Source organism: Ursus arctos, unplaced genomic scaffold, assembly GCF_023065955.2.
Source record: "Ursus arctos isolate Adak ecotype North America unplaced genomic scaffold, UrsArc2.0 scaffold_18, whole genome shotgun sequence".
In the NCBI taxonomy this organism is placed as follows: Eukaryota; Metazoa; Chordata; class Mammalia; order Carnivora; family Ursidae; genus Ursus; species Ursus arctos.
Genome location: NW_026622852.1, coordinates 49609012 through 49634809, shown reverse-complemented (window position 1 = coordinate 49634809; position 25798 = coordinate 49609012). Strand labels below are relative to the sequence as shown.

Here is a 25798-nt window from a genome sequence, read left to right as displayed (position 1 = left end):
TTTAGATCCTCTTAGTTCGTGTTTTTATGAACTCCCAAGGTCTAGTCCTGTATGCCTCAGGAAAGAGGGGTAAAAAGCAGAGTACTGGAATCCCCATCCCCACCCCCGTCCCCAGGATGGGTTGACCTAGGGAGCAGGGGAGCAAGGGAGAGAGCCGGCAAGGGAAGGAAAAGCCTGGTGTCCCTTGAATTATATCATATAAAGCAAAGATTTTGTCTATAAGAGACGAAGCTGCATGACCAAATGCAAAGTATGAATTTAACTTGGGTTATGGTGGGTATTTTTTTTTTAAGCTTTAAAGACATTCCCAGGGAAGTTGGCAGATTTGAAGATGGACTAGGATGTTAGTCGATACGATGGAATTATTGTTAATAATCATGGTTGGGGGGGTTCTTCCTAGGAAATGCACACTGAATCATTTAGGGGCAAAGTACCAGGAAGTCTGAAACTTGCTCTCGAGTGGTGTAGTCAAAATATTATGCGGGTGCGCACACACGTACATACCACCTGTTCACGGAAACAGAAAATGCAAATACAGCCCCCATCCCCCACAAAAACGTAACTACTGAAAAGGCAGATGCTGATCGGTTGCTGGGGGACAACGTGGGAGAGAGGACAAAGCACAAAGCATCAGGCAGCTGTGGAATTAAATTTCGGCTCTGTTACTATCTAGCTGTTACTAACCTCAGTGAAATCAGTTTCCCCATCTTGGGAGTGGGGATAATAGTCCCCATGTCATAAGTTGTTGTAATGATTCAGTGAGTCTCTTCAACTAAGTGCTGCACTTAGGCCCTCAGTAAATATGTGTATTTCTCCAGGGTGGGGGGGTTGCGGAGAAGGGCCAGCTGTCAGTCACCCCCTGACTCAGCGGCAGCCTGCCTGCCTGTACACCCTGGTGACTGACCTGTGTCCCCACCGCTCTGGTGGGAAAACCAGCACCTCAACAGAAGAGGGCTTGCATCACGGAGCAGAGGGTGAGGGGCTCACAGGATGGCCAGGAGATGGCGCTGGCAAGAGCAGATCCCGAGCTTCTGGCTGGCTAGGAGAGTGAGCACAAGAGGCCATGGGGCACGTTGGGGCACCAGATGTGAGGAGCTGGCAAGCATCGTGGTCCGTGGTCCAAAGTCATTTTCTTGGCCTAACTCATCAGCCGTGCTTTCGCAGTCCGCAAAGCAGAGTCCCGGCCTGCTGGTCTTTAAACCCTGTTCCTTCCAAATCCTAGTTCCCCTTTTCTGTCACCCCCTTCCTGCTGTCTCAGCCGTGTGTGCGCATGACGGCAGGTGCTACCGTAGTGGTCCCCCAGTCCAGCCCCTCTGGCTCCAGTCCAGCTTTTGTGCCAACTGCAGCGAGACTGCAGACCATCCTGCCTCCAGTCCTAGTGGGGTGGCTATCCCAAGTTGTTTTGACTCATTCACTGCCGTTCCAAAAGCAGCAAGGGCCCTAACTGCTGGTGGGTTTTTTAAGGTTTAAAAAGGTTTAAGGTTAGGGGGCGCCTGGGTGGCACAGCGGTTAAGCGTCTGCCTTTGGCTCAGGGCGTGATCCCGGCGTTCCGGGATCGAGCCCCACATCAGGCTCCTCCACTAGGAGCCTGCTTCTTCCTCTCCCACTCCCCCTGCTTGTGTTCCCTCTCTCGCTGGCTGTCTCTATCTCTGTTGAATAAATAAATAAATAAAATCTTAAAAAAAAAATAAAAAGGTTTAAGGTTAAAAAAGACCCTTGTCAGGTCTGCCCGGGGAGGGTGACTGGTGGGCCTGTCTTTCCATGTGGACTCACTTTTTCAGAGCCCAGGCTACCCCAGAGACAGCTTTCCATTGGAAGGTTAACAAGGCCAGGGTTTGCTCCTCTGAGCACACATGTTCGATTTGGGAGGGAACACTTGCCAATCAAAGAGAGAGCTCAGATTCTGGAAATTCATAACAAGTGGAAAATTCTAGAGAATTCTGGTTAAGCCTTCTCAGAAACTATTCCTGTCATCCCCGGGAGCTTGAGAAGGCCGGAGAGTTCAGCACGGGGGTGGGGGGGGAGTGGATTTCCTGACACACGGTGGAAGGGCTGGGAGGTGTCAGCGGCCAGGAAAAAATCCAGGTTCACGAGCAATGTGCTGCCTGAGCTACAGCCCCCGGGCCCCATTCAGCACAGGTGAGGATGGCTGCAGACCAGGGGCCGGGGTCAGCTCCCTCCCTGACCGCCCCTGCCCCAGGACTTCTGAGCACTTTAACAACAGTCTGAGCACCTATTCTATGCAAGGCATTGGACGATCTGAGGGCCCTCGTGGGAGGAGTGTGAGCAGGACTTGTTCACTGCGTGCCAGGCACTACCCCGAGACCCAGAGAAACGTATTCCAGCTCCGGGTGTCGTGCTAGGCAGTTCCCACAGGTTAGCCCACTTAGTCCTTTCAGCCCCCCAGGGGATCCTCAGGTAGCGTCTCCCCTTGCAGAGGGGGAGACAGGCCAGAGACAGGGACGATGGAGACTTGCTACAGCTTAGAAGCAACGGTCAGGATTCAAAGCCATGTTGCTTATGACTAGAGCTCAGGCTTGTACCCCAGCTCTGTGCTGAGAGCACGGCACCTTTGTTCTGGTGGCCCCAGTATCCGCTTCTAACTCACTCCTGTTTCATGAGCTTCTCTCACTGCCGTGTCTTAGTCTGTCGTTGACCTCCCCCAGAGCTGCCCCACCCCACTTCTGCCAGGGCGTCAGTCCACTGCACCCCTACATCTCTGTCTTTCCAGGGTCACATGTTGCTCTCCTCAACTGGTCTGTGAGGCACAGGGGTCTCAGAAAACATCAGCGAGCACTGAGATAGGCCAGCTCTTTGGTCCTGCCAAGTGTGCGACTGTCCCCAGGATTCTCTCCCCTATCACAGATTCGCCTGGTGGTCAGAGAACTTACGCAAATATTAGGGCCCTGCCAGAGTCACCCCCACCCAAGACCCCCTACCCACACCCCTTTTGGGCTGGAGGCACTTGCCATCTTCCAAGGCCAGTGCTTGTCACCTTGCAAGACCCTGCTAAGTGCCCCCCCCACCCCCCGGACAGAGTCCCATCCTTTTGTCCCCAACACACAATTTGTACTCATTCATTGCACTGCTCTTCGTGGGTATCTGCTCCAGGCCAGACCGCATGCTGGGCGCTGGGGACTGTGGGGCAGGGGTGGGGGGGCTCCATTAATCAACTCCTACCCTATCTGCTGCCAGGAATATCCTTCCTCTTCTGTTCCTCCTGACAAAAGCCCATCAACCTGTCAGGCCACCTCAAGAGCCCCTTCCCGCAGAAGCCCTCCCTGCCGCCTCCGAGCAGAGCTGTCCCCTCCCTGCCCTGGGTCAGCACCATCCCCTTGCATTGGCACCCTGTCCCGAGACAGGGACCGTATCAGCCTCAGCTCCGTGACCTTGGCAGCCTCACAGGGCCTGGTGCAGATGACTTGCCCAGGGAGAGTTTGGGGAATGACCAAGTGGTGAGTGAGTGAATACATGAAAGGTGGCGAGTCACAGGAAGAGGTGGGGGAAGTTCGTGCACTCCTTGAGCCCTTGAGCAGCCAGTCAGTTCAGCAGAGAGGGAGGAACCAAAAGCAGGGGTGGCTGGTGTTCCGCAGTGCTTGTGTTCCCTTTACAGCCCCACGTGTGGTGCCGCGCCTGAGCGACAGGCCTCCTGCGTTCCCTGAGTCTGTACACGCTCAGCAGCGTGACAGCGGGGCCTCTTTGCCAGAGGACTGACCAGAGCCTAAAAACAGCATTTCTTTTAAGGTCTGTGCTGGAGCAGCTCCGAATCCAGCTCCCTGCCAGGGAGATATTGAGCCCAGCAGGACAAGAGCAGGAAACCTGATTCAGCGAGACCAGAGGAGGCATTTTCTCAGATTAGAATTCTCTGTGCCAAAGGTGGGGAGTTTATCACAGTAGGGAAGGGGAAATAAAACATAAAATATTGAAAATAAATTATATCCCACAAGCAAGATCCTCTGAGAGAATCGACTCGGTGTCAGGGGCCGTGCAGGGAGTCCCCACCCCATGGCTACAGGAGTGCTGTGCCAGGAGCTGCCTGTCCCGTTTGGCCCCCATCAGTTCCTAAGCACATGTGTGAACTAGGTAAATTATTAACCTGGCCGTGCCCAGAGGGAAAGGATGACGGGGACTAACAGAGCGGTGGCACTGGAAGGAGGGGTCAGATGGATTGGGTTGGTTTTCATTATAACGTGGACGGACGGTGTGGGACTCAGGCCTCTGACAGGCATCACCTCACTTAACCTTCTCAACAAACCTTTAAGATTGTGCAGTTGCTATTATCTCCAGAAAGCCAATGCTCAGAGAAGTTAAGCAACTTTCCCAAGGTCACACAGTAAGTGGCAGAGCAAAAATTCCAAACCAGGTCTATCTGATGCTGGAGACTGGGCTCTCCCTCAGTCTGCCCCTCTCGTCAGACCCTCATCATCATTTACACCTGGTTCCTGAGGCATCTGGTGGTAGCTGCCGGTGGTTTGGGACTTGCTTAGACTCCAGCAGTGTGGCATAGGATGGCCGTGGAGATCACTGTCACTTTGTTCTGGCTCTCCCTCACTCCTGGCTAAAGCTCACGGCCACTGCCTGGATTTGGGACTTGGCTTTCTCCCCGAAATAAACCTACAGAGTCCCAGATTCCTTAACACCATTAAGGGGCAGTGGGGGGAGGGGGGTTGCAAAAGCAGCAGCAATGCTGCCCTCCTGGTGTCTGCCAGGTGTTGGGCAGGGTGCCCAGTAGGTGTTTGCATTGTTTCACAAGGTCTTACCCAGACTGGGGCACTAAGGTCTAGAGTGCGCCGCTTTTCAGGAGGGGCAAGGGCCTCACTCTAATCCCCTGGCCGGTTGGCTGGATTCGGATTCAAAGCCCTGGCTTCTCCTACCTGACCTCCAGCCCCCCTGACCGGGAGGCAGCTTGGCAGCAAAAGCTGCACGCCAGCCTCCTGCACACTCGATCTGAGATCGCGCTGAACGTGTCCCTGATTTAGGTTATTGTTTTGCCCGCGTTAGTTTTATTGTCAGTCGGCTTCGTTCCATATCTTCTGGAATATTGTATCGCATTTGTTTGTTTATACTGCAGAGAATTTTAAAATGTAATAAAAGTACGAAAACAGAATATATAAAAGGGACTTCTCCCAGGGGATTGTTGATTATATCCCACTTGAAATGCAAAGTGTGGTAGGGGATTAACATTGCCTGGAAGCAGTTGAAACTGAATTTCTGAGAATTTGCTGCGCATCAGCCATATGGTTCCATGGTTACAGCTACCTCCTTGGCCCTCCCTGGCGTGCCCCAGTCCCAAACTCCTTCTAGGTGGATCCCTGTTTGCACTTTCCAGAGAAGTAGACAATAAAATGTTTGCAGAGGGACAGTGGGTTGGATCTTGGCAAGACGGTGCCTTGAGAGGCCAGGTGGGATAAAGTAGTCAGCAGAAGCCAGGAGATGGGGACTAACCAGGGGATGGTTCTCTCCACAGATTGGAGGGTGGAGGTGGGGAAGGGGCAAGAGGGAAGCTTCTGCCCCAGGGCTGTCTTCCAACACTTTTATTTGCCCAAACCATGATGACCAGCTAAGAATTCTTCCCCTGCTGCCCTCCTGTCTTTGTGACTAAAATTCCTGAAGCTTTTTGCCAGGCAGAACTCTGAGTTATTCTTTTATGCCCTCTTTAATTCCTTCCTTCACTTATTCAACATATAATGAGCAGCATGCGGCTGCCAAGCCCTGCCCAAGGCCTCCGGGTCACAGAGGAATAAGAAGTTGTCCTGCCTTCATGGCACTCGTTGTCTGGGAGAGACAGTCAGCAAACCATACGGAAAGAGCAACGCTAATGGACATAAGGGTACTGGCAGGAGAGGGGCCCTAAGATGTCTGGGGGAACCAGGGCAGACTTCTCAGAGGAGGTGACATTGCTGCTGGATATTAGGTGGAGCCAGAGGAGGAGGGCATTCCAGGTAAAGAGAGTGACATACGTAAAGGACAGGAGAAGCTGGCTCTTCAGAGAAGAGGGGGGCTAATGTGGGGAAGCAAGAGGCCAGGAGGCAACCGGCAAGGGCTGGGAGCCAAACTGCAGAGATGGGCAGTGCCCGGGTCTTGGGGGAGCTTGAAATGTATCTTGTGGGTGTCCAGGAGCCAGTGAGGGTTGTATCTGAGGGAATGGCATCTGGGAAGATTTACGCTGGGCCGCCATGGGAACGGGGGAAGTAGGGAAACTGCTAATGAGGCTGCTAACTCACAGTCAAGAGCTAGTGGGAGTCTGACCCGGGACCCCATTACGGGTGTGAAGAGGAGGGAAAGATTTGAGAGAGACCTGGGAGACAGACAGAACTTGGTGATCTGCAGGATGCTGTCCGTGGGAGCTGTTGGTGCTCTCCCTTAGAATGATACAAGGCTGGACGCAGGCTGCATTTCTCTTCCTCCAGCCAACACGCTCTAATGAGATCTGAGGCACGGCCCATGACAACAGGAACGTCTGTTGGGGTGTGCAGGGCCAGTGGCCATCCGCCTCTGTAGCCCGGGGTTCTGCTGAGGGACAGAATGGGCAGCTTGGAGGAAGTAGGATACAGTGACCTCTACCCTCTCTGTCCCGCTTTTGCCCCAAGGCCATCTACCAACCCCCTTCCTTTTTCTACTCTCTCGGGGTCCTGGAACCAGGGTACCCATAGCTTCTTCCAGCCTTCCAGCCTCTCTCCCATCCCAGGGTGTGGAGTGTTATGGCTCCTGCTCTCTGGGTTGCCAGCTCTCCGGTGTCCCGGGTCATCTCCGCCAAGGATGATGTACAGTATTATGCTAAACCCACTTTATGGGCAGCCCCTTAAAATGCAGCCTGTGCCCGTGATGGATGGAGAGCATCCGGTTGTTTAGCCAGCCACTTACGGTTTGTCGCAAACCTGCAAGAACCACACTCAGGCGTCTTGTTAGGCCTGTTGCGACAAGGACCCCATAAATAAATAGCAGAGCGTGTCTTGGTGCATCAGGGCTGGGGTATGGAAATAGAGGCACTGTATAAATAATACATATTTACAAAATAAATATATCAGTACGTTAGCGTATGCAGCCATAACCAAATCACCCAGCGTAACAACCCGAAAGGCTCCGAGGGTCGGCCACGTGATTGGCTCCCATCCATCAGTGTGCATCAGCATTAGAAATGACCGCCGAAGGGAGGGGGTCCTCCTCCTGCCTGCTGACCTCGAGGCCTTTGAATTGAGACAAGTGGTGCGGTTGCAGGTGGGCATCCTGACACACAGCTTTCCTGCCAGGGTTTGAAGCCTACCGCGGCCGTGTGTTCCTACAGATGTCTTAAGGTCTGCCGCCAAACAGAAGGCTGATTAGCACCAAGTTGCAGGATGTAATGGGGTGCACCTCCAGGAAGATGGCTAGCTGGCGGGGGGGGGGGAGGCGGAACGGATTTTCAAATCGTGCAGATTTGCTTTAGCTTACGAGGAGAACCCGTGGCTTGACTTTCCTGGTGACTCTTACCAGAGGCCTGTAACTTTCAGCCTTTCACCCTGAAGGTAGCGCTGCGTTTTCAGAAAGGCGGTTCCCTGTCTCTGCCGCCCCTTTCTGAGCCGTGAGCCCCACTGGGCATCTGGCTCTAGCATCTGGAGTTCCGAAGCAGCAGCTGACAGAATGGCCACTGGAGTGGGCGCCCCTCCCCTTGCTCGTAATGGCACAATGCTGGATTTCAGTATTTTAAATGAAAAATATATGCAGTTAGCTGTGCGCTGACAATGTCCTTGAGGATTTGACAGTGAGATTTTCCAGCAGTTGGTCTTCGTTAGGATCCTGGCGGTGTTTAATAAGGCAGTCGAACTGCTGGCACCTTGGGTTCCTGTTTGTTCTCCGAGGGCTCTGGGGCTGCTGCGGTAAGCACATCGACCAGAGCTGATCATTACAAGGGCGTACGCCACCATGAATAAAAATGTCACACGTTTTCCCATCTCACAGCGGTACAAAATGTCAGTCCTGTCAAACACACATTGCGGGGAGCTGTGTGCAGTCCGTACAAATTGGAGAGCTGCATATTCCCCCAGCCTTCTGATATTCTTCATTTGAAGCTGAAGAAAAACAGTTGTTAACCTATTAGCTAGGATTTTAAACTCTGCTGAGGCGGTGGAGGGGTAGACTTTGACACAGATAGAAATGTATTCCAGGGTCCAGGAATTTTAAAACCCGGTTCTCCATCCATTTGTTACAAGGGAAGAAAAAAACCCCTCTGTCGAGTGAACCTGACTGTCTTTCTTTAACGGACACACTGGGGAAATTTGGGGATGTTTCACATCTAAGCTTCCTAGTGCTTCCCGCTTTTGCATTCCACTCAAAAAGTCTCCTGCTTTTTGGGATGGCCCTGGGGCGCAACCTGTTGGACCAGGATACCTCTAGGTTGGGAGTTTTTCCTCATCAAAAGCCTGCCAGAAATGTTGCCAGCCTTGCAGACTGAGTGACTGGAGTCCAGGGACAATGACTGGTTGGTCCGGGTCCGTCGAATGCTTGGCGATGGCCTCCCTGATCATTTCGTAGCCAGTCCCACGGTCTTGGGCAAGCGTGTACTTTGCACGTAACCATGTGCGGGCCTTGTGCCCGGAGCCAGGGTCCAGGTGTGAACTAGACACAGCACCACCTTTGAGGGGCCTGCTGTCATCAGGGGAGGGACAGAAGAAAGAAACCCGACTCTGTCAAGCCAGGAAGAGAGAGGTGGCTTCCAGGGAAGGGAGAGACCTGAGGGATGAGCAGGACCCATCAGGAAGGCGAGCACGAGAAGGGCACAGGACAAGCACGTGATCACAAAGAGCGGGAGCATGTGAGGGACAGGGCCGGGTCTGTATCGGGCTAGCCGGAAGGGGCCGCTTGTGGTAGGGTGCGTCATGGGGCGGGTGGGGGCAGGGCTGGCCTGCCAAGGACAGTGTGTGGGGCTGTGACCAGCTTCCCGGGCTGCAGGTGGATGGGAGGATGGGGGAGAACAGCAGGGAGAGCAGTGTGGAGGCCGTTGTGACATCAGACTCTCTGTCCAGAGGCTGCAGTGCAGTCCTATCTGTACCACTGCAAAATCAGGCGAAGATTTTTATTTTAATTTGCTGGTGGTGTACTGCTTGGGGTGGACATCATTCTGGAGATGATAAATTAGCCTCGGTTTTGCTGAGCTGGCCCCGGCCCTTAAATGCAATAGGCAAACCCTCACTGAGTCAGGACACAGGCCTGGTGAAATGCAGGTGGTGGCAAAGATGGACCCTTCTGTGTGGTCAGAACAGACAGAGCAGGACAAAAAGCTCAAAGGATATTGGAGGAGAACTCCCAGGGAAAGGGGAGCACCCTCAGTCTTGAGGGGATACATTTCAGCACCTTCCTTCTGCTGTGTATATCGGGTGTGATGGAAGGAGTGTGGGCTCCTTTGGGGCCAGACATAGCTGGGCTTGGATCCTGGCTCTGCCACCTGTTAGCTGTGAGGCCTAGCCTGGACAGGTCACTGAGCCATGTAGCCTCAGTTTCTTCATCTGCCAAATGGGGATTTTACCTTCTCTGCAGGGTTGTTGAGGTCATTAGAGACCTTACGTGTCGAGCTCCTAGCACAGGACCTGGTATGTAGCAAGTGCCAAAACACAGTAGCCCGTGCTGGTACCTGGGGGCTTTTCTCTCCCAACATCTGGAAGCCCCTCCTCCTATCCCCCCACCTCCTGGGAATGTCACCCAGGCACCCACCTCCAGCTTCTTTCTGGGCAGAGAATGGCACGTATCAGCAGAGCTCCCTGCCCAGCCCCGGCCGCATCTGGTGCCCGACCTCCGGCCGCCAATGGGATGCCCCCTATTCAACGGCTAGCAGCTGCACCTGACTAAAAACAAAAGGCTCCCCTCCCCCGCCCCACTTCTGGCCCTCCTCCCTACCTCCCCGCCTCTGTCCCTCAAGCGGCTGGGGTCACCCGGCCCCCTCACAGCCTTCCTCACAGCTGCCTTGCCGCTTTTGTTCAGCATGTGAACTTCCCCATCAGCCAAGCTCCTTGCACGGGAAGTAATCAGGGATCTTGACAAGGCTTCAAACCACAAATGCCACTACAAATTAACCAGCACCACTACAAAATACTACTCCTGTCAACATCAGGGAGGAACGCAGTGCTCTTCAGGACCAGGCTGAGATGTCTTTCAGCTCCGCACTCACTCACTGTGGAGAAAGTGCCTAGGACCAGCCTGAGAGAATGGCCTCGCCAGGTGACTTGTTGCGGGGACTGAACCCTAAGCACACCCTCTCCAGAGACGATGGCTGACAGACCCAGTGGCAGGTGCTGTGGCTTTTCTCGAAGGGCCACTGTCAGTCCCGAATGTCCCCTCACAGATGGTGCCTCTGGATGGCGAGTCACAGGGCATATTGAGACCTTCCTCTGGAGCCCAACAGCCACAGACTGAAGACCAGCGCCACCAGCTCCCTAACTATGTCGTGTGAAGTTCAGCAAGAGGCTTCTGTTTCCCCATCTAGAGAATGGGGATCATGATAGAGCCTCTGTCCAGAGTTTTAGAACTGACTGGGATATTCAGAGTAACACTGGCCCATCCAGGGTGCTCCAGGATGAGACACCACTACGCCCCCCCCCCCCCCCCCCGCCGCCCCAGTCCCCTTTCACATGAAGAAGCACCTCCTTGTCACCTGGTATGGGCCAGTTGAAAACTTCTTCCTCAGCCATGATAGAAAAGTCCACCCTGGGCCACATCTTTTAAGAGATTATAGCCTGGAACTTAGAGTTACCTCTGCAGGTGCTCAGGGCCCGAAGATGCCAGGACCCCGTCGAGGGGCCCCAGGCCCTGCCCCACGCTGCTGGCACAGAGCGAGTGCCACAGGACACCAACGCCCAGCCTCTCCAGCCATCCTCGCTGAAACTCTGAAGACGAGGCAGGCATTTGATCCTCGCACCAAGCAGGACCAGCTCTCTCAAGGGTGGACGAGAGGACCGCAGGTAATGACAGGAGCTGGGGGACAGGTAGGAGCTGTGCCTAAGAGAGCTGGTTGGGCATTTCAAAGGACACACTCCACACAAATATAGCTTTAATACACTCCTTTTTGGAGGCATATCAAAAGGAGCCCTCTTTTATTTCCATATCTTGCATAATAGCGACTTTCCAGTCCCAAGGAGTAGAGGAGCCCTGCTCTCAGCCCAGAGGCCCTTTGTAAAGCCACGGAAAGCTTTGTCTTCCTCTCCCTACCGGGGCCGTTTCATGCATAGGTCAGAGCATTGATGTGGCTACTAGCCAGGTAAATTAACCAGGTGAACTCTCTCCTCGTTAAGCAGTGACAGAGTTTAATTGTGAATTTTCTCTTTCTCCTTCTCTCTTCCTGGGAGCGTTATCGGGTTGGGTCATGTCCCTAGGACAGAGAAATCCCAGGCATCTGTCCAGCCTCCCCTTTGGGGACACCAGGGCCTCCTCCTTGTGGACTAGACAGTCTAATGGGGAAGAGACAACTCACCACCATACAGACACAGGACCTGAGACCCCCTTTTGGGCCTGGGAGGCCAGCTCTCAACCTGCAGCTGCCGTCAGGCACCTTCTCCAGCCCTTGAAAAGAGGAAGTGTGGGGGCCCTGGCTGGCTCCCTAAGCAGGTTGCCTCCCCACCCCCAGTTTTGCATGCACAGCCTTCTGCCTTCAGCAAAGCTGGTTGGTCCCTATGGCCTCAGGCATCTGTGTTCTTCTACTTCCTTCCCCATGCCACCAGGCTTTGGTTGGCATCTGGCCTGTCTCCCCACCGACTTTGACATTTCACCTTCTGTGTGGCCTTAGGTAGCACCTGTTCCTCTACCCCCTCCCTGCACCTGGTTTCACAGAAGCCAAATGGGGATGCTGATGGTGACGTTGAAGGGATGATCGGATGATCCAAGGTGTGTCCTCCATGGGGACTGAGTAAATCCATGCTTCGCTTCCTAAACAGTCAGCCCCTCCCACGTACATCACAGGACCCCTGCCCCAGCCCACAGTTAACTTGAGATGAGCTCTTTGACCCTCTTCTGGAGGCCTGTCATCCACTGCTCTATGTGACCCTGGGAAAGTCCTTGCCTCCCCCTCATCTGTGAAATGGGGTGATGACCCTCATTCCTGTCCAGAGGATTCCCCTGGCTAGTGAGTGAGCTGGTTAGTGGTTAGGCACTGTGCAGGCTGACCCTCTCCCCCCCCCCCAAAACACACACACTGCACTCTCTGCCCCAGGTCCGTGCTGCCAGTCAAGCATTCTCCACCTCGTAGCCCTGTGCAGGGCACCCGCTCATCCATGCTGCCCGGGTAATTAAGTTGATATTCCAACACTGCTTCCCCTCCTGACCTTTTGGAAACAATGTGTTCTGCTGCATCAACAAATTAACTGCAAATCAGATGCTGTCTTCATAAATGTGGGTTTCATATCCAATGAGCATACTCACCTGGCCCACACGGCTGACTGATGCAAATGCCAAGGGCCGGGCAGAGGCCAAAAGTTCCTCTTCTCTTTGGGACTTCGGTGTCAATCATACTTCCGAGCTTACCCTCTCACGTTTACATCTTGCCGTAGTTGGGTGGCCAGGGCTGGTGAGTTCACAACACGGAGGCCTAGGCAGGACCCTGTGGCTGGGGGGGAAGGTCTGTCCTTAGAAGCCCACCCATCCTCCTCCCATCCATCTTCTACACCAGGGACACCAGGGCCTCTGATATGTCCCTCCCTGCCTAAATCCCTCCCATCTGCTCTCAAAAGAAAAGTCACATTTCTTAGCCTGATATTCAAGGCCCTATTATGTGACACCACCCGCCCCCCCACCGGCCCATCCAAGGTCCTGGCCTGCCTTGTCCTCATATTCATCCTTGCTCTATTCGTGTTGGGCCACTGTGGTTCCCCATACCATGCAATTGAACTCCCTACCACGCCCATCCAGGAAGAAGCTCTTCCTCTGTACCTCCACAGACTTCTGCAACCCTCTATCCCTGCTGTGTTGTAACCCCTTCGATCAGAGAGGGAGCCTTAGAGGACAGGACCATATCCTGCTCACTGAGGTGCAGCATATACGCCACTATTTGTTAAATGAATGAACAAATGAATCATGTGCCTCCTTTGGAATGCCCTGGAAAGAACTGCTCGAATAAAGAAGGAAGGGGAAGATGTGAGTCACTCTCATGAGCCTCTTCTCTTAGACACAGATCTCTAACAACAGATTCTAACTTCAAATGGATCAGAAAAACCATATCAGAAAGGATTCCAGATGACTTTAGAAATTTGGGTTGACAAGGGTAGTACAGTATACTAAGAATACCTGCTTGTCTTAGTTCCTGCCACTAGCTATGTGACCTCCTGCTAGTCCCTTAACCTCTCTGGGCCTCCTGTTTCCTGCCACTATCGCAGGGAAATATCCTTCTCTAACTTACCTCACCAGGGGATGTGAGGCTCAAAGGAAGGAAGAGAAGCAGAAACCCGTTGAAAGGAAAACACATCATATAAATAAGAGAGATTATTATTAAAATCCAGTACCTTCAACAGTGCCTTGCTGACAACACACTTCCTTGGAAAACCAAGGTCTTCCCATCCACAGGACTTTTCTGGGAAGACTTGTGAATCCAGCGGGGGAACAGAGGATCGACTGTACCGCGCATCGCCGGGGGCTGGGCTAGAGCCCCACAGCCATGATTGCGCCCCAGCAACATCCTCACATGGGGTGCCTGCGACTCAGGCGTTACTTCAGACAAGTGAACTGGGACTTAGGTTTATAAACTCACCCAAGCGGCCGAGCTGGTATTGAACTCAACTAGAAAACGACGGAGCCAAGACATGAGCCCACATCTTTCTAAGCCAAAGTATATTTCTGGGGGTTTTTAGCCCAAATACTCTTTGTACTGTAAGAAAGATTTTTTCCGTGATGTAGGTCAGATGCCACCAGACCATACATTTCTTAAGGACAAGAACTTTATCTTTTTTCTGAATCTGTGGCCCTGGCTCCAAGCAGTTGTTCCATAAACACACATAGGAATCTTTCCACTCTGTGGGAATGAATCTGCTTCCGCAATTGGACATGACCTTCGGGAAAACAGGTGCATGTGTTGATTATCAAAACCTCCAGCCCCACTATCCTCCCCCCACTCCCCGCCGCCCCAGCCCAGCTCAGGAAGTGCCAGATGAACTGTTGAATGGAACTCTTCTAGCAGAAGATTGCCAAAGGCCCAGGCTTTTGAATTCACTCAAGAAACAGCAGTCAGTGTAGCCACATTTTGATCTAGTCAGGAATCGGGGATCTCATACAACGTGATTTCTGTGCAAAGGTTCCTGGCCCTCTCAGTTCTCTGCTCCTTCTGATTTAAGGGGCTCCGGGGTTTGCCTCCACCTACTCCAGAGGCGGGAAGAGCCCTGGAAGCACAGTTGAGGCCTGAGACCCACTTGCAGCAACACTCCCCGTTATCAGCTGGGGGCCGTGAGTGGTCACTTTCCCTCTCTGCGGTCTGTTTCTTTGCCCACAGATGACGTGCTCCTTGCTGCTAGGGCCATGGGAAGACATGAGCAAGCTGCTCCCAGCCCTGGACTGCGGGCTGAGGTTCAGAGAAGAGTGAGAATAGATCTGCACCCTCAGGGAGTAGGGGGGCGTGGGGGGTGCTCCTGGCTCACCTGAAAGACTTTTTTTTTTTTTAAGATTTTATTTATTTATTTGACAGAGACAGCCAGTGAGAGAGGGAACACAAGGAGGGGGAGTGGGAGAGGAAGAAGCAGGCTCCTAGCAGAGGAACCTGATGTGGGGCTCGATCCCAGAACGCCGGGATCACTCTCTGAGCCGAAGGCAGACGCCCAACGACTGCGCCACCCAGGCAACCCCCCGCCTGAAAGACTTTCAGTGTGTCCTGGCCAGATCCACAGCCTCCCCCGGCCCCGCTCACACCGTCGTAGCCCCCACTTTCACTTAGTCCCCGATTCAGCTTCCAAGCTCTGGGCCATGATCTGGAAAATGATGTGTCGAGTTGATCCTTCCCTGGCTTCTTTCTTCACTCTCTCTTCCCACCCAGATCACTACCAGTCACCCCTGTGGCCTCTTCTAATTGTCCCCAGAGTCCTCGGCTCTCTCCAGCCTGCGTCCCCAGCTGTCATCCCACCCCAGCAGGCTTGGGAAACTCTCCGAGTGTTGTGTTCACTGGCACCTGGCCCTGTTTACCCCGGCAGTGGGGCCCTCACAGACATACCGCATTACCCTTTCATAGTGTCTTTAAATCCCCTTGACTTACTCTGCTCGCTTCTAGATCGGGTGTGACCAAGAGTCTGCCTTCTTCCCACCATTTATAAATTCAGTTGCAGAATAACCAGCACTTCCTGGTGACAAAGGAAAAGAAGTTAATTTTGAAATCTGGAGAACTAACTTTTTTTGAGTCTGTACGTGTGCCAGGAAGTTAAAGCCAAAAATCATTTGCTGAGCACCTATTATGTACCAGTCCTATGCTGGCCCCCAGGATAAACAGATGAGACGACGAGGCTAGGAACGACAGCCTGTGTGCTGTGAATACACATTGGCAGGGGAGGGTAGGGAGGGCCTCTTGGGGGAGGTGGTGCTTGAGCCCCGACACCCAAAGGACAAATAAGAGGCACCCAGGGTGAGACAAAAGGAAATGGAAGGGTATTGCAGGCAAAGGGGCCAGCATGGCAGCACAAGAACATGTGAAGCACTGGGGGGGGGAGCTGGGAGAGCTGGGTCAGATGGCGGTGGTGTGGGGCCCAGGGGAGATGGGGGGAAGCACCAGAGATGAGACAGCAGAGGTCTGTGGGTGGGGCCCAGCGTCTGGAGGGCTTTGAACACTTCGGGTGGCATTTTCCAGGGGCTATTAACGCCTAGTATAGGGAAAGGGAGTCTGGGTTCAAATAAATTGGAGAAATAGGACGTAAAAGAAGAAAAGTTAATAGGGTTTTGCCTGTTTAAGGTGGGTTTTTTATTGCAAGACTTGGCAGCCTTTGCTGTGCTAACTGGCATTGTGAATCTCCAAAAGGAGCAAGGCAGTAGACAGCATTTCCCAGACTCATCTGGCTGGGGAACCCCCTTTTCTTCCTTCGTACAATGCATCTCCCGGGATGCACTGGGAGACGCTGGCCTTCCACTGAGATGATTTAAGCTAGCGAGCGACACGACTGGGCGTGTATTTTTTTTAAGTCCCCTCTGGAGCAAGCATGGAGATGGATGGGGAGGGGAGAGGCTGGAGGGGGGGATCCTGCTAACAGTTATAGTTGCTAACGTGTACTGACGGCCCTGTGGGAAGATCGTGGCCAACATGGTCTCTCTGAGTCTTCCGGACAGCCCCCTCAGGTGGGTGGGGCCGTTACCTGCATTTGCAGGTGAGGAACGGAAGGCTTAGTTGGTTAAATCATGGGCCTGTAGAAATCCAAAGGGTAGAAGGGTGCTAGGGTTCAGTCCAAGACTGTCTGACCCCAGGGCCGCCCCAGGAGCGCTCTGCCACCCCCACCAGCAGGGGTGGAAATAGCTCGGTCAGAGGCAATGAGCCCTGAGGACTGGGCTGGAGAATGGATCACCCAGCGGCAGGCAGAGCGGCCAAAAACAAGTGGCCAGTGGCGGGGAGGGGGGGAGGGTTGCGGGGAGTCGTGTGACGGGTATGGACAAGGCAGCAGCCTATGCCTATGGGACTGTGCAGGCGGCTCCCCTCTCCCTGTCCTTTTACTTTCCGCTGCGGAGCAGTGGGAGCTGAGGGGCTCCAATCCCTTGTGCCCCAGACTTTTCCTGTAAACATGAAAGAGAAGAAATAGGGCTTAGTGGGTTGCCATGCTCATCTCACTGGGTGGCGTCCCCACCCCCCAGGTGGCCTCCAGCTGAAGACAGGTCTGTGAGCATAGTGTGGCCCACACTGCCAGCTAACAGCACAGGACCTGGGAAGCCACAGTGTACCTCCCTCCAGACGTGCTCTGAATGTGCTGTGAGGGACCCCAATCTGGTACCGAGTCCCTCTGCCAGCTCTCCCACAGGCCCTGTCCTGGGCAGCAGGGACCCAGGGACGCCTGAGACATGGCCCCTACTCTCCAGGAGTTGGGTACAGAGAGTGAGTCCCAAGGCAGGTCTGGTATCTGAAGAATCACTCCAACCCAGTGAGGCTCTAAAGCGCTGTCCAAGAGAAACGTAGCAGGAGCCTCGATGCAAGTCACATGGGGAATTCAAAATGTTTTGGTAGCCACATTAAAACCTAAAAAGAAATATGAAATTAACAATATTTAACCAAATGGCCAAAATAGTTTTTATTCCAACATGTAATCAATATAAAAAAATATTGAGATGTTTTACATACTTGTTTCAGACTAAGTCTTTGAAATCCAGTGTGTATTTTATGCTTAGAGCGCATCTTAATTCAGACTCATCATATGTGGCCACTGGCTGCTGAAGTGGGCAGTACAGGGCTTGACTTGGTCAAATAATGACATACCTTTGTGAACGGAGTGGCTGAATGGAAGGAACCAACTGGAAGCCTCGCGGGGTTTGCAGAGGGTCCGTGGTCTTGGTCTGTCACGGGTACTTACTTTCCTTTCTCTGCCTGTCCATCTTCCACACCTGTTCAGGGCATCAACATGGGCAGGCGGTTGAAAGGACAAAGCTTGACTTTCAAAATAAAGGGTTGGTGAATACAGCCAAGAAGCCTGTGCTCTCTTGGTTTTTATTCAAATCCTGATTTCAAAAGCCAAGTGTTTTGTACAATTTTATTTGTTCATCAGACATTTATTTTGCAGATATTTTTTCCCAAGGAATAAGAATGAGTCCCTCAAGGAAATGAACATTTGAAAGATAGTGCAGGGTGCTGGTGGGAGGGAGCCACTGGGCGATAAGTCCCACACAGCAGGGGACATGGGGCAATGGGAGCATTGAAGACTTCATCGGACCCACTATCCTGAATAACAAGTAGACATTTACCAGGCAGATTGGGATGGGATAGGTCATTCCACCCTGAGGGGCAGGCAGGAAACAAGGCATGAGAGCCAAGGACCAGTTGAGGGCCTGCCCAAGGATGAAGGTTGGGAGGGGTCTGTGTGGGGAACGACAGAGCCCAGGTCTCGGAAGACTTGGAATGCCAGCCCAGAGCCTTGTTGCACTGTCACCCAAGGAGGCAGGGAGGACAGCAGAGGTCTCGAGGCTGGGGTGCAACAGGGTCACGTTGCATTTTAGAAGCTTCCCCTGGCCTGTGTGGAGAATGGCTGGAGGAGATCCAGACGGGAACCCTGCTGAGAAATGATTACAGAGATCCAGGCCTCAGAAATGCACGTGCAGGACCCGGTGACCAGTTGACACGGGGGTGAGAGAGCGGGAGGCATCGAGGACGTTCCTCGGGGTCTGGCTTGGGTAACTGGATGCTTCCTCTCATGTGCCATGTGTGCAAATGCATCCCGCCATCTCCACGTGTACTGATGTTTTAAGTTTCGCTTTAATGCAGCCACAAAGACTCCGTCCCACTCGCCCGCCGCCTCCCAAGATACAGCGCTCGAGGCCCGTGAGTAGCCGGTGGTTCTGCCCTCCCACCTAACACTGCCTGAGCCGTTCTCCCCGCCTGACTAAACCTCGGGAGTTTGAACTCAGCTGCCTTGCAAAACCGAACCGGGAATTGGGTTTTTCAGCTTCCCTTTCTGCGTGGCATGAACCCGAACTTGCATTTTTCTGGGCTTGTCTCTCCTTTTTCCTGAGCCAGTTTGGCGGCTTGCAGGTCGGAGCTGTAGGTAGCCGCGAGCCACGTGTGGTGTGTCTGCCGTGTGTACGTCGTTTGAGCACGTCTCCTAGGTTGAGTCCTGTTCTAGCCAACGAGCTTTAAAGTGTAGCTCCAACTGCCTCTTCCTCAACAAAGGAAGCAGAAGTCTGGCAGCAGGGGTCTCGTTCCTGCCAGAGCTGGGTTTGGAAATGCATTTGATGTCCGTTCTGCGAGGGCAGAGGCTACGCCCAGAGAATCTCCAGCTGCCCCAGGCGGAGATCGGCCTCACATAGAGCTCCACCTTCCCCAGTGAAGTGCCAAGCCGGGGGGGGGGGGGGGGGGGGGGGGGGGGGCAGGACGACATGGGACAAACCCCCCAACACCTGGGAACGGGGTAGGCAAGGCAGCAAGACCCATCTGAGGTTTTTCAAGATAAATGCCGTGGAAAAATATGGGGTATGGGGCCCCCTTTTCCTTGGAAGCTCAGACTTCGGCCATGCCGAGGCATAACCACTGTAACAGGATCCCTTAAAGTGGAAAACTTGCCGGGACCATTTGGCAAGGGCTGTTTACCAGGAGAAGAGTCGCTCGGTCTCATTCAAAGCAGCCACCGCTCCCGCAGCCGGGCAAAAGGGGTCAGGTTCCCGGCCAGCTGTGACCAGAGGTCCCGCAAACCCATGTCCCAACCCCCGCCCTCCTCCTTACAAGCGCACATGTCCACCTCCATCCTGTGACACGTGGCAGCCAAGGAGTGCAGGTGGCCTGGCCCAACGGTGTCTGTTTTTAATCCTCCGTGCACACGCCCGGCATCACTTGGGTGGCTGCTGTCTGCATGGATGTTGGAAAATTCTGTGGCGCTGTTTTCCTTCCCTTCCCTACCATGTGTGGGAGTTAGAGGGCAGGGGTGGAGGTTGGCGGGGATTTAGATCCTTTACCTGCAGCAGTCATGAGTCTGCAGTCCCAGCCACATGTGACGGATCCCTCCTCGACCCAGTCAAACCATGATTAGCCCAAACCCGGTCCACACGGCTCTGGAGGGCCGGCTGGAATGTCTCTGCTCACTGTCATTGGAAGGAAGGCACAGACAGCAAGAAGAATCTGCTTTGTGGAAGTCTCTTGTGGGCTCAAACTCATGTGGCTCAGTGAGAGCTTCAGGACAAGCATTAGTGTGATGGTTTGGGGGGTAGGCGGAGCTGAGCTCGGGGACCCAGGCTCTGTGACCTGTGGACAGTACTGAAGCTCTGAGGCTCACCTCTCTCTCCCTTGAACACACGTCCTCTGTCTCTCACGTGCCCTCATCCTTAGAGGCTTTGCCAGAGTGAGCGGAGATGGCCCTTGTACAGCACGGTGCCTGGCACACAGCAGTGGTCCTTACTCTTCTAAACGGGTTTGTAAACCTTACAACTTCTGAGGAATGACTCAGTTTCTTAGTGACTATCGTTTGCCTAGGACTTTTTAAAGTCAGCAAGTCATCCCCAGCTGGGCCTCACAGTAACCCTATGAAGTACGCATCATCTCCGCCCATCTTAGAGATGAGAAAACTGATGCTTGGGAACTTAACCCAAGTCCCTCAAGTGCAGACAGGGGGTCACCAGACTCGAGAACCCACAGTCTTTCCGGCATACCCATCTCCTGGGACCCTCCGTCTACATTTCCATGGAGTCCGTCATAGTATAAAATACTGGGGCAGGAGGGCACCTGGGTGGCTCAGTCAGTTAAATGTCCGACTCTTGATTTTGGCTCTGGTCATCACCTCGGGGTTGTGAAATTGAGCCCTACGTAGGGCTCTGTGCTGGGCATGGAACCCGCTTTCGATTCTCTCTCTCTCCCTCTGCTCCTCCCCCTTCCCTCCCTTCCTCCCCTCTCCCTCTCTCTCTCTAAAAAAGAAAAAAATAATTTCTCTCTCTCTCAAAATAAATAAATTTTTTAGAAGGCGGGGACGCCTGGGGGGCTCATTTGGTTAAGCGTCCAACTCTTGATTTCAGCTCAGGTCATGATCTCAGGGTTCTGAGATTTAGCCCCGCATCTGGCTCCACACTCCATGGGGAGTCTGCTTGAGATTCTCTCTCCTTCTGCCCCTCCACCACGCATGCATGCGTGCGTGCGCACTCTCTCTTTCCAAAATAAATAAAATCTTTAAAAATAATAATAAATGTTTTAAAACTTCGGCTTTTTAAAAAATAATAAAAATAATAATGAGCCGCAGCCAGCTGGGCTTCTTATGGAATCTCTAGGGTAGTGTTGGGGCTTGGCAAGGGTACAGAGGTTTATTTACTGGGCACCTTTTCTGCACCTAGGACTGTGCCGGGCACTTGTACAATTATGGTCTCAGTTGTCCCTCCAGCCGGAGGAGGCAGAGGCTATCTCCCCAGCTTGCAGCCAAGACCACAGAGATAAGAGGCTAGGCTGGCCTTGGAACCCAGGCCTGCCTCTCCTTAACCCAGCCATCCAGAGGGTTGCTCTCAGAATTTCTTGTAGGGACCTAGGACCCAAGGCAGGCAGGGACTCTCTTGCAAAGCATGACCTGGGGCAGGAGAGGTATTGGAGACCACTCCCGTAGACTCCATGCTGTCTTACCCGTGGGGGGACTTGTGCAGCCTGGGGGAGGCCCAGCCATACCCACTGGCAGCTCAGTACTTGGGAAGACACACGTAGCCCTGAGAACACCCCAGGTAGCTTTCGCCTCAGCCACTGCACTGGTGCAGGAGGCAACTAGCCTGGTACTTGGTGCTGTACCGGCCCTGGGTTATGGTACGCTAACGAGGCAGGGTGCCTAGCGGAACCAGTTCTCCTGGGCTTGGAAGTCAGAGATGCCTGCCCTGATTTGAATCACAGGTTGGCAATTCCTGGCTGTATGACTTTGGGCAAGGCATTTAATTTCTCTGAATCTTAGTTTCATCATCTGTAAAATGGGTTTAGCAGCACCTGCCTGGTGAGAGTAGTGAAGTCACGTGTGTACAGTGCCTAGCACAGTCCCTGGCATGAAGTGGACCCCACGTATACCCCACTGTGTCACCCCAGGTACCTTCCGCCAAACAGGGTCACTGTGGAACTAAGCTGGGAGTCCTGGAATTTTGTGCTTTCTGGGCCCAGCAGCACCCTGTGCCCCAGAGTCTGTTCACTCTGTGTGCACTCATGTAAGCCTCTCTAGTGGGCACCACTGTCCACTAGGGGTGAACCAGGGAGACATGGGGTGTGGAACCCCTCAAGGGCCTTGAAAAGAATGGCCTGACCAGCGCTCATGTCAGGAGCTTCTGGCCCCCAGCTGGGCTTTATCGGGTACTTATCCGCAAACGTCTGGGCAGGAGTGGGGCCATTGGCCCAGGGTGGCAGGAACATGGGGGCTAGCCATTCAGCCTTTCTGGAAGGAGCTTTGTAGCCTGGCACCTGTGGCTGGAGTTCAGATGTTACCACAGGATTTAGATTTTCTTTTTTAAAAAGAAGAAAAAGGAAAGAGCAGAAGAAAGCTTTGCCAGCGTCTGGTGGGCTAAGGGGAGTGGGTTGGGGCGTGCAGGGGAGAGGCAGGCCGTGGTCGGCCGCATGTGAAGCGCTTTATAAGCTCTGTATTTATTATTTCTTGCTCACCATTAAAATCAAATGTACTCGGTGCTTTTGTATTCAATACACATTTAACCCTGCCGACTTAGATTTCTCAGGTTTTAAATCCAGTGGGGAATTGGCTGGTTTCCCAACTTTCCCCACAAGTCCCCCTTGAACAGAGCTCAAAATCCCTGTTTAGCATTTTCTCCCCTGGCGCTGCTGGGATCCCAGCACCGGCAGGGCCAGTCACCGTTGTGTGTGTTGTGTGTGCATGCGGTTTCTTCCCCCCTCCCCAGCCCCCAGCCCTCCTCAGCACCCCCGAAAGACGGATGTGCTCGCTGAAATATGACGGGCCAGTCGTCGGCACTGTCTTGTGATTTGGGCTTCATTAAGCCATTTTGTCTGTGTGTGTCAGTGCCTGGTTGTGGCTGTGTGTGTGTGTGTGTGATTTGTGCACGTACCTTCGACTCCTGTGCGTGCCTCTGTGAATGTGTAGTTGTGAGACTATGTGAATGTCGGCGCCTCGAGGCCTCTGTGCATGTCTCTGGATGGCTGGCTGTGAGTATAATTTTGTGTCTGGCTTTGTCCACACCAGTCAGGTGTGTGTGACTCTGGGTGTGTCTGTAGCTGTGCAGGTGACCGTCTCCAGGTCTGTTGTGCCTTCCTCTCTCCCCCGCCTCACTGCCTCCCTGCTCCCCTCCCCCACCCCCTTCTCCCTGCTCTGTCTGTTTTATCATCCCTAATGAAGCAGTCTTCTCCATCGATCCTGCTGATTGCCAACCCATTCCTTTTGTTTGTTGGCGCTGAGCCATTCGGCGGCACTCTGACAGCTCAGCTCGTCTAATTAGCTCTGTTGTTCTTTTTCCCCATGTTTCACCACGTTGCAAGTTCAGTTGAAGTTGCCACAAACTTAATCCCCCCATTTCAAGCCACAAGTTCACATTCCTCACCCGCCTTTATTGTAGCGAGGAGCGGCCATGTGCAAGGACAGGGTGACAGGCCTTCATATCTGACCTTTCCTGAAACCCCCACCCCAGGACCTCCAGGGCAGGGCAGAACGGCTCCGCCACCCCACACTGCACATCCGCCTCTGTGAGGAAAAGTCTGGGGGAGCATTCCAACCCGGTGAGCCTGTTGAGCAGCAGCGAGAGGGAGAGGAGTCTGGCTGTGGTCAGGGAAACCGGTTCAGGGTTTGAATGGGTGGGGGATCTAGCCATCCATTTGTTCAGCAGTGGTGACTGGATGTCTGCGTTGTAGCAGGCCATGCTCTAATACGCTGATAATAACAGCAACGTTCTTGTGCACTTCTTAGATTCCAAGCAGCCATGTCCATTTGTTCCTGAAAGTCTTGCTGGGTGACCGCCGTAACACCAGGCACTGAGCAGGAAGCTAGGGAAGGGTCAGGTCATCTCAGATGGCATCTTCTAAATTCAGAAATGCCCTATCCCCATCTCCTTTGTGTGGTTGATAAGGTCACAGAGAAGCCACCGTGTGTGCCAGACTCCTAGCTGGCGCTTTCCCTGCACCATCTCATTGGATCTTCATTCAGAGGAACCCTGTGGAAGAAGACAAGTTTGGTGGAATGCATTTGGCGGTTACCGCATCTCTGATTTGCCAAACAAGGCTGAGATCAGGCTGGCCACTCCGCAGGAAAAACTTTGGTTAGATCAGACATGCGGAGACCCGAAAGCTTGATGAGACTCTGCAAAGACTTGTCTTTCGTGCAGCCAACTTCTGTAATCTGTGTTCTCCAGCCGTTATGCTGTGTCGCCCATAAATTGCTGGGGGGGGGGGGGCGGGGACAGGGCCTCAGGTAGGAGGGCAGGCAGTAAATGGTGTGCGTGTGTACTCTCCTTCCCTGTCTTGTCTGAGAACCTCAGCGGTTGTGGCATTTCATCTACCTTGTTCCCTCGTCTGCAGAGAGAGAGCAAACCCCCTGCACTGGGGTGTCCACGCATTTTTATTGGCAACAAAAGTCACAGACAGACTTTCTTGGTTTAGCTGTCTCCAGTCCCTCTCTGGCATTGGAAATGCTCCGAGATGATGGTGCCAAATTTAAAGCCATGTAATGCTGATCGGCCCAGATGAGGATCCTTCTAAGGGCACCTACAAATTCTTAGCCTAACTCCCAGCACAGACGCTGGCGGGGGAGGAGGTGTCTTTTTCTGTGGGCCCCCATCTTGGCTTTCAGAGGCAGCAGATCAGGAAAAACAAAAAACCAAAAACAAAACATCTTGTTGCAACAGGCCAGCTGTGGATTAGGAAGCCGTGTACTTCACTGTGAAATACACCCACCACTGCCGAGCCTCAAGCCGGGTCCACGTGAATGCAGGAGCTCCGTGGGGCGTGCGCTGTGCAGGCTGAGCCCTGCTCAGGAGGACTGCCCAGAGATGGCCTGGGGAACAGAAAGATGATTTTTATTGACACTCTGTAATGCTATCATCTGCTTTATTACCCCCTCCTACTCAGAGGGGCAAATAAGCATCCTATGATTCAGTTGTAAAAAGAATGAAATAAGTACGTGTACCCTAGACATAAAGCCCAAGTGAAACCTTTTTGTTCTACTGAACCAGTTTCAGGGTTCTGGAAGAAGGTGAGCGGGGACTTATCGTTAAGTGAGGGCCTCCGTGTTTTGGGTCCTGTATGGGCACTGTCTCGTTGAACTCCCACGGCAGCCCTGCAAGGAGGCAGGTGGCGCTGTCCCCTACTTGCAGATGAGGAGACCAGGCTCTTCAGAAGACCCTTTCCCACTTGAGTAGGCCATGGAATTCTAGTTCTTACGTCTGCTGCAAATTCAGTGGCAATGTTCTTGCAATAAGCAGAGCTTTTGTAGCCTGTACCATGCAGATGCCTCAACGTTTATTTGGGGGCTGCTTATCTAGATCTGCAGAATGTTCCTGTATGGCTTTTCCAACTCACTCCTTGGGGCCTTTCCCCTGTGCCCGTTCTAGGTGCGCCCTCCCCGCCCACATGTCGTGAAGAGACCGAAGAGCAACATCACAGTGGAAGGCCGGAGGACTTCTATCTCAAGTCCTGAGCAGTGAGTACCCCCGTTTCTCCCCTCCCCTCTGTCTGCCAGAGCCCAGGGGGCCAGGCCTTTGTGGGGTCCGTTGCTGCAGCTCTGGCCTTTGAAAGACTCCCTGGAGCCCTGAGCAGGTATTTCAACAAAGAGGTCAGTCGGGGAGCTGGGCTTGATCTTCCATGTCGGCTTTTGCTAGCAGTTGTCATATCTACAGGAGGCCCCAGAGGCCAGGGAGGCAGGCCTCTAGGCTGGGTTTTGAGTGGTGACACCCAAAGTGTACTCAAACAGGCTCAGAAGAAGGTTCCAGGCCCAGGTCAGCAGGGGAGAGCTAGGAACCTGGTCGAGGAGGCAATCTATTTAACAAGGACCATCACTCTCCTAAGCCTGGGGTGCTCAAGGGCTCTAGAGCTTGGATTTATACCCAGAGCTGTCCTTATCTACCGCCCCACCCTCACCAGTACCTTTGCTCCCCTGTGCCATGGCAATCATTTTATTAGGGCCTGGCTTTTCCACCTCCCCTCAGGCCCAGGGCTCTGTGGGCAGGCACTGGGTGTTCTGCCCGGAAGCTAGCACAGGGCCTGGCTCGGAGTCACATGCAGGATGGA

The 25798-nt window shown here is 53.4% G+C and overlaps 1 protein-coding gene across 9 annotated transcripts in view; it reads left to right on the top strand.

Moving 5' to 3' along the window:
* DENND1A (DENN domain containing 1A) overlaps positions 1–25798 on the top strand; it is a 489454-nt gene that overhangs the window by 443881 nt on the left and 19775 nt on the right. For 7 of the 9 annotated variants that reach the window (XM_057313747.1, XM_044389585.3, XM_044389586.3 and 4 more), the window contains 2 exons: positions 18383–18439; positions 25123–25211. In XM_057313747.1, coding sequence (XP_057169730.1) covers positions 18383–18439; positions 25123–25211 — 146 coding nt within the window. The remainder of the gene's footprint in view (positions 1–18382; positions 18440–25122; positions 25212–25798) is intronic. The other 2 variants (XM_026513934.4, XM_044389584.3) reach the window with 1 other exon arrangement.